Source organism: Oryctolagus cuniculus, chromosome 11 (genome assembly GCF_964237555.1).
Source record: "Oryctolagus cuniculus chromosome 11, mOryCun1.1, whole genome shotgun sequence".
Classification (NCBI taxonomy): domain Eukaryota; kingdom Metazoa; phylum Chordata; class Mammalia; order Lagomorpha; family Leporidae; genus Oryctolagus; species Oryctolagus cuniculus.
This window is the reverse complement of record NC_091442.1, coordinates 122,941,432-122,951,421: the sequence shown is the minus strand read 5'-3', so window position 1 is coordinate 122,951,421 and position 9,990 is coordinate 122,941,432. Positions and strand designations below refer to the sequence as shown.

The 9,990-nt window shown below is 65.9% G+C and overlaps 1 protein-coding gene across 3 annotated transcripts; it reads left to right on the top strand.

Annotated features, from left to right (window-relative positions):
- Positions 1-123: 123 nt before the first annotated feature.
- Positions 124-9,255, top strand: ALG12 (ALG12 alpha-1,6-mannosyltransferase). 3 transcript variants are annotated; one of them, XM_070053063.1, is made up of 11 exons: positions 124-288; positions 802-961; positions 1,239-1,457; positions 1,534-1,666; positions 3,024-3,197; positions 3,699-3,893; positions 4,416-4,519; positions 6,303-6,526; positions 8,105-8,274; positions 8,359-8,434; positions 8,538-9,255. In XM_070053063.1, the coding sequence occupies exons 3-11, from the start codon at positions 1,296-1,298 to the stop codon at positions 8,767-8,769; spliced, it is 1,470 nt and encodes a 489-aa protein (XP_069909164.1). In that variant the 5' UTR covers positions 124-288; positions 802-961; positions 1,239-1,295; the 3' UTR covers positions 8,770-9,255. The 3 variants fall into 3 exon arrangements, with proteins under 3 accessions (XP_069909164.1, XP_069909165.1, XP_051695151.2); XM_070053064.1 differs by lacking the exon at positions 3,699-3,893; XM_051839191.2 differs by having other exon boundaries at positions 802-1,457.
- Positions 9,256-9,990: the final 735 nt, after the last annotated feature.

The following is a 9,990-nucleotide window of genomic DNA, read 5'->3' as shown; positions in this document are numbered from 1 at the left end:
GGGCTCGCCACGAGCGGCGACCAATGGGAAGGCCCCGGGTCAGCGTCCTCCCGGAAGGGCCGGGGGCGGGGCCCGGGAATCCGAGCCCACCTCCTCGCCCCGCCCCTCCCGCGGCGCCGTCTCGGGGGCCATCTTTACTCCTGGCGGCCAGGCCGCCCCGCGGCCGCATCCTGGGTGGCCATGTCATGTTCGGGCAAGGGCTTCGCCTCTGTTCTGTTTCGTCACTCTGCTTCCGGCTGAGCTGACCAGACGGCCGCGCTAGAGCGGACGGCGCCGAAGGCGGGAAAGGTCAGCACGCGCAGCCGGGGCTGGGTCGAGGATGGCGTGGGGGGCCGCTCGCCGTGGGGCCGGACCTCTCCTGAGGGCCGGGCTCCGCCCCTGGGCCGCGGGCGTGCGGGCCCCGGTGCACCTGAGAGGAAGGCGCCCCAGCCTTCGGGACCCGGGTTCCGGGAGGGGTCGGCGAGAGCGGGGACCACGCTTGGAGGTTCGGCTGCTTGCGGTGGCGACGCGGTGCGCGTGGCAGTGCCGGGTCCCCGCGTTCGCCGCCGCCGGAAGTCGCCCGCGGGGCGCGGGGCGCGGGGCGCGGGGCGCGGGGCGCGGGGCGCGGGGCGCGGGGCGGCCGCCGCAGCCCCCGCCAGGGTCCCCGCTCTGCCCTCCTGGGGATCTGGGCGCTCGCGTGTCCGTGAGGAGACGGCTGGGTGGTGCCGGGCGCCTCCTGGGCCTGGCGCAGCCCTGGTCGTCGCGGCCGGCTGGGGCGGGAACCAGCGGTGGGAGAGCTGTCTTCCCTCTCTCTCTCTGTAGCTCTGCCATTCAAGTAAATAAAAAATAAACGTTAGAAGGATGAACATCTGAAGTTGCGAGGGCGCCTGTCCGCTTTCCTCCCCGGCCCACGCGACCGCGGCCGACCGGCCCGTCCCTGCTGTCCTGGGCAGGTGCAGGCGTGCGACTCCAGCCGCGACCGGTGAGTACGGCGGCCCCCTCTCCCGTGGCCTCCGGGCCGCTGCTTTCGACGGAAGAAGGTCCAGCCCGCCCGAAGAGAACTCGGCGGCGTGGAGACTTGCTGCCCGGGCCCAGCCTCCGCGGGCGCAGGGCGAGGTCAGCGCCGGCGGCCTCCACCTGGCTCTGGCCCAGCTCCCCCGTGGGGCTCAGCTTGCCTCTTGGGGCCTGGCGCGGAGTCAGCTTCCCGTGTGGGACCTGGTCAGGCGTGGCCGCAGCGAGCTGCCTGGCTCCCCCTTCAGGTGCTCACACTCCGGCGCCCACCTTCGGTCCCCCAAGGCCTGCCGCGAAAGCCCCCCATGGCTGGGAAGCGGTCGGCGGGCAAGCAGCCGCTGCTGCTGGGGCTGCTGCTGTCTGCGGCCGCCGCCCACCTCCTCACCTGTCCCTACACCAAAGTGGAGGAGAGTTTCAACCTGCAGGCCACGCACGACCTGCTGTTCCACCGGCTGGACGTGGACAAGGTGAGGCATGGCTGCCGCCCGGGGGGGGGGGGGGCGTGGGCCCCTCCCGGGCCCAGCTGAGTGGCCTCCCTTGCAGTTCGACCACCACGAGTTCCCCGGCGTGGTCCCCAGGACGTTCGTCGGGCCGCTGCTGCTGGCGGCGCTGTCCAGCCCCGCGGTCTGCGTGCTCTCGCTGCTGGAGGTGTCCAAGTTTTACTCTCAGCTCGTAGGTAAGGGTCCCTCGTGGCCGGAGCGGAGGACCGAGGTGGCTGCCGGCTGTGTCTGTCCCACCTGCTCAGGCGTGTGTGTGCAGCCGAGGGTCAGGGAGGGAGCCGAGGAAGCAGGCCGGGGCACACAGGGCGCCTCGCACCTGGCGAGAGGCACCGACCGGAGCAAGCCGCCCACGGGGCCAGCGCCCAGGTGCAGAGGCCTCGCGCTCCCAGGGGCTGTCACCACTGCCCTGCCGTGTGCAGATCCTGCCGGGCCCTCCTCTGTCCCCAGGTCCTTTAGCTTGGACTGAGACGTCCCCACGCCGTGCCGCGGCCGGGGCTTGCGGCGCAGTCGCCGTCCTTGCATCTCGGGACTCCACTGCCTCCAGGCCCCAGGCCGCATCCCGGTTTCCCCGACTGACCCTGCGCCCTGCTGCCGGGAGCTTCCGGAGTGCCGCCCCGGGGAAGGCTGGTCCTGCTGAGAGGCCAGGACACCGTGTCCAGGAGCCCAGACAGGGGAGCAACGTGCGGGCCAGCCCGGTGCCCGTCCACCTCTGCTCACGGGAGGCAGTGGGGAGGCTGGGCGCTGGACAGAGCCAGCCACTGCAGGGTCTGGAGTCACGGTGACCCCGGCCCCTGCCCGAGGCCAGGAAAGTTCCTCCGAGGACCGAGCCAGTCACCGTCCAGCACTGAGGGAGAGGCAGGCGCCAGGGAACATGGGAGCAGAGGACACCCCAGGGTGCGGGGTCGGACCCCCGAGGCGGAGAGGGGCGGAGGCGCTCCAGGGCGCCGTGTGCTGGCAGGAAAGGGCTGGAGGGGGGCCTCAGCAACTTGAGAGGCCCGCTCGGGACCCCTGCGTCTGAACGCGGCCGGGCGAGGAGAGTCCGGCCTGGGTCTGCGCCCGTGCGTCCCAGGGTCAGCGCTGCCCCCAGCAGGGTCCGTCTCCACGGCGGCCGACCGGGCACCCTGCTGTGCTGCCTGCGGCAGCAGCTGAGGCCACCAGGCCTGCCAGGCACCGTGCTGAGTACCCGCCCCCCGCCTCGCCTCACCGGCTCCGTCTGCCCCTGGGAGTCTGTGTTTCCATCTGGCCTCCTCGGTTGTGGGCGGGGCCGGGTCTGAGTCGGGCGCTCTCTTGCACGGCCCCTCAGACGTCACACGGCCCGAGCCGTGCCACCTTGGCTGCAGCGTGGCTCCTCCCCCAGCCCCACCTGAGCCGGCGCGGCTCCCCCCAGCGCAGGCCAAGGGCCCCTCTTGTACCAAGCATGATGCCCTTGTCACCTGGCTGTCACGTGGCTGTCGCAGGGGACGCACGGGCAGAGTCTCTTGGCTTCTGTGGCCTCAGCACTGCAGGGTCACGCGTGTTGCTCTTCTTGTTTAGTTAGAGGTGCCCTTGGGCTTGGCGTCATCTGGGGACTCTGGTCGCTACAAAAAGAAGTGAGACGGCAGTTCGGGGCCACGGTGGCCACCATGTTCTGCTGGGTGACGGCCTCACAGTTCCACCTGATGTTCTACTGCACACGGACCCTCCCCAACGTGCTGGCCCTGGCCGTGGGTAGGTGCTGGGAGGGCTCCCCTGAAGCCCAGCTTGGGGTCGTCTGTGCTCCTTGCCTCCACGCCAGCTCTGGCCTGTGTGGACAACCGCGCCTCCACGCCAGCTCTGGCCTGCGTGGACAACCGGCCTCACACCAGCTCTGGCCTGCGTGGACAACCGCGCCTCCACGCCAGCTCTGGCCTGCGTGGAGAAGCGCGCCTCCACGCCAGCTCTGGCCTGCGTGGAGAAGCGCGCCTCCACGCCAGCTCTGGCCTGCGTGGAGAAGCGCGCCTCACACCAGCTCTGGCCTGCGTGGAGAAGCGCGCCTGCACGCCAGCTCTGGCCTGCGTGGAGAAGCGCGCCTCACACCAGCTCTGGCCTGCGTGGAGAAGCGCGCCGCCCTGCTGAGCGGGGCTTTATGATAAGAAAAGGAGTCGCCCTTGGTTTGCAGGGTGCTTGTGAGCTGGGGTGGTCGCTGGGCGGCGGGGGCGCCCGCTGGCCTCACAGCCCCGTGTCTTGCAGTCCTGCCGGCCCTCACGGCCTGGCTGCGGCACAGGTGGGCCCGCTTCGTCTGGCTCTCGGCTTTCGCCATCATCATCTTCAGGGCGGAGCTGTGCCTGTTCCTGGGCCTCCTGTTGCTGCTGAGCCTGTACACCAGGAAGCTCTCTGTGGCCAGACTGCTGCAGCACGCCGTCCCGGCCGGCAGCCTCTGTCTCGGTCAGTCTTGCTTGGTCGGCCTCCTTCTTCAAAGACGGGAGGGGCCTGGGAGTGGTTTTGTTTCGCCCCGACTCTGAGAAGTAGTAGAACGCCTAGGCTGCAGTGGTCAGGCGGCACGCAGACAGCCCACCCCACGCCGCAGCGCCTGGTGTGAAGTCAGCCAGGTGCCCCGTGCTGCCCTGCAGCGGCAGCCCCCCCGCCCTGGGTGCCTCCGTCCATCCATCTGTCCTGTGCCCATCCGTCTGTCCTCTGTCCTCTCCCACCACGGGCAGACCGTGGCAGCGGCAGCGCGGCTGTCCCCCCGCTGGGGCCGGGGCGCTGGCTCTGGAAGATGCTTGCTTGGGAAGCGGTGACCCCAACCAAACCGGCTTCTCCCACGTGGCACTGGCTGGTGGTTTCTGTGGCAACCGTGGATTCTGGGGGGGGGGGGGAGCACTCACTCACGGCTTGGGGTTGCTTGGCAGCAGCCGGTCTCAGCCCTCCAGGGGCCGTGCTGTTCACCGAGGACTCCGGTTTTGTCAGGGCTGACGGTCACCGTGGACTCCTGTTTCTGGCGGCATTGGGTGTGGCCGGAAGGAAAGGTGTTGTGGTACAACACCGTCCTGAACCAGAGCTCCAAGTGGGGCGTATCCTTTGAGCCTGTGGACGGAGGGTGGCGGGCGTGGGACTGTCAGCTCCCAGCCTGGCTTCCTGGGGCACGGGGGGCTGGTGTGGACGGGGCAGCTTCCGTAGGGTTGGGACGGAGTCCCCTTCCTTGTTCCTACCAGGGAGTCGCTGGGCCACGGGGCGAGGCCCCGCTGCTGGTTCTGCCCAGACGTCCCAGCATCTCCTTTAGCCGTCATCATAATCTCATTTTTCTTTTTTTTAAGGTTTTTTTTTTTTTTTTTTTTTTTTTTTTGACAGAGTGGATAGTGAGAGAGACAGAGAGAAAGGTCTTCCTTTTGCTGTTAGTTCACCCTCCAGTGGTCGCCATGGCTGGTGTGCTGCAGCCAGTGTACCGTGCTGATCTGAAGGCAGGAGCCAGGTGCTTCTCCTGGTCTCCCATGGGGTGCAGGGCCCAAGCACTTGGGCCATCCTCCACTGCACTCCCGGGCCACAGCAGAGAGCTGGCCTGGAAGAGGAGCAACCGGGACAGAATCCAGCGCCCTGACCGGGACTAGAACCCGGTGTGCCGGCGCCGCAAGGTGGAGGATTAGCCTAGTGAGCCACGGCGCCGGCCTTAAGTTTATTTTATTTGAAAGGGAAATAGAGAATGAGAGACAGTGAGAGAGCTCTTGCATTCACTGCTTCACTCCCCAGATGGCTGTACAGCCAGGGCTGGGCCAGGCCACAACCTGAGGGCCAGGAGCTTCCTCCTGGTCTCCCACATGGGTGCAGGGGCCCAAGCACTCGGGCCGTCCTCCACTGCTTTCCCAGGCCACAGCAGAGAGCTGGATCAGAAGTGGAGCAGCCGGGACTCGAACCGGCACCCACATGGGATGCCGGCACTGCAGGTAGAAGGCTTAGTTAACCTTGTACGCTACAGCGCCAGCCTAGATGCAGGTAGAAAGAACAGCGTAGTAAACCCAGACGCAGGTCACCCTGGTGATGTCTCCACCGTGGGCGGGAAGAGACGCAGCTCTCCGCGTGGCTGTGTGCGGATGTGTGCGCGTCCTGGTCTCCCCTGGAGGGCTGGCCTGAGGCACGAGTTAGGTCCCCACACCTGTGAGGGGTCGCCACTGTGTTTTGTGTTTTTTGTTTTTTTGAGTTTATTTGAAAGAGCTGCTGAGAGAGGGAGAGACGGAGAGAGAGATCTTCCATCTGCTGGTTCACTCCCCAGATGGCTGCGGAGGCAGGGGCTGGGCCAGGCTGGAGCCGAGACCCAAGAGCTTCATCGGGGCCTCCCACCCGGGTAGCAGGGGCCCAAGCACTCAGGCTATCCCCTGCTGCTTTCCTAGGCCATTCGCAGGGGGCTGGATCGGAAGTGGAGCAGCCGGGACACAAACTGGTGCCCACGTGGGATGTGGCGTCACAGGCGGCAGCCTCGCCCCCGTGCCACAGCGCTGGCCCCCGCACTGTCAGACAGCACGGCCATCCACGCTGTGTCTTAGCACGGCCGTCCCCGCGCTGTGTCTTAGCACGGCCGTCCCCGCGCTGTGTCTTAGCACGGCCGTCCCCGCGCTGTGTCTTAGCACGGCTGTCCCCGCGCTGTGTCTTAGCACGGCCGTCCCCGCACTGTGTCTTAGCACGGCCGTCCCCGCACTGTGTCTTAGCACGGCTGTCCCCGCACTGTGTCTTAGCACGGCTGTCCCTGCACTGTGTCTTAGCACGGCCGTCCCTGCACTGTGTCTTAGCACGGCCGTCTTCGGGGCCTTCTCGGCTCTGGTTCCACTGAGCAGACACCATGGACTCCTTAACCCTCGCCTGAAGACTGCCCCCCTCCTGTGGTATTTCTACTCCGCCCTGCCCCGGGGCCTGGGGTGCAGCCTGCTCCTCGTGCCGCTGGGCATGGTGGACAGAAGGGCCCGGGTGCTGGCTCTGCCCAGCCTGGGCTTTGTGGCGCTGTACTCGCTCCTTCCACACAAAGAGCTGCGGTTCATCCTCTACGCCTTCCCCGTGCTCAACATCGCGGCTGCCAGAGGCTGCTCCTACCTGTGAGTCCCTCTCTGGCGTGTGTCTCTCCTAAGCAAAGCCGAGAAACGCTCAAGGAGGCGGCGCTGGGCCGTGGCCGGGACAGGCAGTGGTGACTGCCTTGTCGCCTGTCCCTGGGGCAGGGACGCCTGCACGGGGAGCTGGGCAGGCCTGTGTGGTCTGTCCCCAAGGCCGTCCTCTGGGGAGGCCGGGGACCAGCTGAGGAGACAGGACAGGGTGGTGCTCTTGGTGTGGGACCCTGTGGAGGGTGCCAGGTGGGGCCCAGTGGCTGAGTGTGGTCATTGTCCAGGGGGCCGGGATGGCCCGTCACTGCTCATCTCTGGATGTGGGGCCTGTTCAGGACCCAAAGTGTTGGTGGGGGCTGGGGTCCCGGGAGGGTCCCCTCAGGCTCAGAGGCACCCACCCTGTCTGGGAGAAGCCCCCACAATGGGCCCTAGGAAGCAAGGGGCAGCCAGGTGCCCTGAGTCCCTTGCTGCCCCCAGAACCCCTGTTGGAGGGCGGGGCTGCACGTCTTGCCGCGCTCAGGCTGGGCACCCGCAGCTCTGCCCCTCTGCTCCTTGCCGGCTGCCACACTGAGCTCCATCCAGCCAGTCCTAACAGAGTCTGCCTTTTGGCTGCCTCCCGTCTCGGGTCAGCTCAGGCCTGGACAGGTGTAGACCTGGCCCGAGTCATGGGAGGGCTGTGGTGCCTGCCGGACATAATGGAAGCCAGATGTGAGCGAGCAGTGAGGAGGGACTGTCCTCAGTAACGGACAGGGCCCAGTCGCGTCTCGGCCTTTTGGCTAAGATCAAGTGTAGTGACGGGCAGGGCCTGGCACCCAGCAACTCGGCCACGAAGCCAGGGGCAGGAGAGGCTTCTGAAGCTGGGGCTGGAACAAGGCCCGCAGGGTGGGTGGTGGGCCAGCGCCTCGCGGGCAGAGGAAGGCGCTGGGATTGGCAGCTTTGTGAGGTAGCGGAGTCCCTGCAGGCCAGGCTCTCAGGCAGGGGCCACCCTAGGGGTGTGGCCACCCTAGGGGTGTGGCCTGGAGCTCCCAGAGTTTGTTCAAGTCCTTGGGTCTGGGTGGGAATGGGGAGGACAAACCGTTTGTGTTGAAATCTGAGGATTTTATGGGCCAAGGTCCAGCCCCAGTCGATAGAGGGCTCAGAGAGCCTGGCCAGTGTGGTCAGGGTCAGCGGCAAGTTCAGGCCTCAGTTGGCCTCCTGAGGAGGGCCAGATGTACGCGTTGGCATCTCTGGGGGCAGAAATCACCCATTGGTGTGGGGCGGGAACCGCCTGGGCCGTGTCCCAGCAACGTCGGTCAGCTGGGTGTGGTCATGGGCGGTCCTGCATCACAGACGGTAACTCGGGATTGGTTGGAAATACTTTGTTGAAAATCTAATGTAACGTTTAAATTGGCATCTTGGGTGGAATTTCATAGTCGAAATTCTTAAGGTGGCATTTCAGGCACACGGTGGATTGCTCCTGTCTGGCAGTCAGCCTCGCTGTGGAGCCGGCCTGTGGGTCTGTGTGCTCACGGCCTGGCTTCCGGTGTGACCACACTGCCGGCTTCTCTTCATCGAGTGGAGTCGCTGTGTTTGCAGGCTGAACAATTACAAGAAGTCTTGGCTGTACAAGGCGGGGTCCCTGCTCGTGATCGGACACCTTGTGGTCAATGCCATGTACACGGCCACGTCCCTCCACGTGTCCCATTTCAACTATCCTGGTGGCGTTGCGATGCAGCGGCTGCATGAGCTGGTGCCCCCCAGGACAGGTTGGTGCCAGAGGCATCGCCCGGGACCAGCCACGGGCTGGCCGAGGTGCGGGTGCTGGCTCTCATGGGCTGTGCTTTCCCCAGATGTACACGTGCACATCGACGTGGCCGCCGCCCAGACAGGCGTGTCACGGTTCCTGCAAGTCAACAGCGCCTGGAGGTCTGTCTCCCAGAGGCCATGTGCGGGTCCCCCAAGGGCTCCTGGGGGCTGGGGCGGGGGCGGCCCGGGGCTGGGGCAGGACAGTCTGGCTCATCTCTTGCAGCTATGACAAGAGGGAAGACGTGCGGCCGGGCGCCGCGGGCATGCTGACCTACACGCACCTGCTCATGGAGGCTGCCCCCGAGCACCTGGCCCTCTACAGGGACACACACCGGGTCCTGGCCAGCATCCTGGGCACCACAGGCGTGAGTCTGAACCTGACCAAGGTGCCGCCCTTTGACGTGCACCTGCAGACAAAACTGGTGCTTCTGGAGCGGCTCCCCAGGCCGTCCTGAGGGAGAGCCCGGCAGCCCTACCTGGGCACGGCTGTGCTGTTTCCTGCAGCAGCCGAGATCAGAGAACAAATCAAAGAAGCATGAACTCGGCCCATGCGCGCGAGGCTGGGTCTCTGGATGGAGGGGCCTGGGTCACGCAGGTGTCTTGGGAGCCACAGCCAAGGTTGACAGTGGCTGCTTAGACTCCTGTGTGTGGCCAGGGTGGACCACAGAGTCACTTAGCATTCAGGGACGACTCAGAGGGGACAGGGGGCTGGGGCGTGGCCGTCCCAGGAACCCCGGCCGCAGGCTGCCGCCGCCCGGCCCACTGCGCCAGGCTTGCTGCCCTGCTGGCTGCAGGTCCCCTGGGAGATCACGGGACAAACCTGGACGCCCCTCGACTGCTGCAGCTCATATGTGCACAGCAGGGCAAGCTCCAGTTCAGATTAGGTTTCAAGAGAGGAAACACGTTGAAAAAAGAATGGGAATAAATGGACTTTCTACGCAGTGTCGTAGTGTGGTGTTAGCCCAGAGCCTGCCTTACCCAGGTGTCATCAAGGGGAGCTAGCACTGAAGCACCGTGTGGGTGTGTGACACTGCCAGCACAGGCACACACGTGTGCACTGCACACACCAGCACCTTCGAGTCACGAGCACTCAGGGTGGCTTCCCGGCAGTCAGCACTTCCTCCGCCACCAGTGAGTGTCAGTCGCCCCCTTTGCAGCCGCACTTTGCAGAGCCCCCGGCGATGGCTGCAGCCCCAGCCTCCGTGCCACCCCTGGCTCCCAGGTCCTTCTTGTCTGGTCACGTGTTGGCTGTGGGTACTCACCACTGCCTGCATTCACACGTTTTTGTCGTGTTATGTTATTGATACACGCATGCACACTGCTACTTTGCTCAGTTTGTTGGGGTTGACTGCACGAGACTTGCTCAGTGGCCGCTGTGTCCAGTGGCTCTGTCCCTGTCACAGGCCGTCTGCACAGTTGTTTCTAAGCACAAGGTGTCCACTTCCCGTCAGGTGGGCGCTGGTGCCAGGTGTGCTGGTGCACCACACCGTCAGGTCTGGGCCCTGTCAGTGGACAGTGCCGCATGCCCATGACATGTGTGGACACACAGTCACATACACATCACGGGCACACGTGAGGAGTCCTCCCCCGATGCTGTGTCCGAGGGGCTCCCTCTGCTTCACATCTCACCTGCAGGGTGAGGCTCGCTCCCAGCATCAGTGTGTTGACGGCTTTGC

What these genes read in the sequence shown, in the direction of transcription:
- ALG12 (XM_070053063.1), top strand. Translation starts at nt 1,296, where the DNA reads ATGGCTGGGAAGCGGTCGGCGGGCAAGCAGCCGCTGCTGCTGGGGCTG. An exon ending in ACCGGCTGGACGTGGACAAG is followed by an intron (nt 1,458 to 1,533) that starts GTGAGGCATGGC and finishes CCTCCCTTGCAG; the next exon opens with TTCGACCACCACGAGTTCCC. An exon ending in GCCAGAGGCTGCTCCTACCT is followed by an intron (nt 6,527 to 8,104) that starts GTGAGTCCCTCT and finishes CTGTGTTTGCAG; the next exon opens with GCTGAACAATTACAAGAAGT.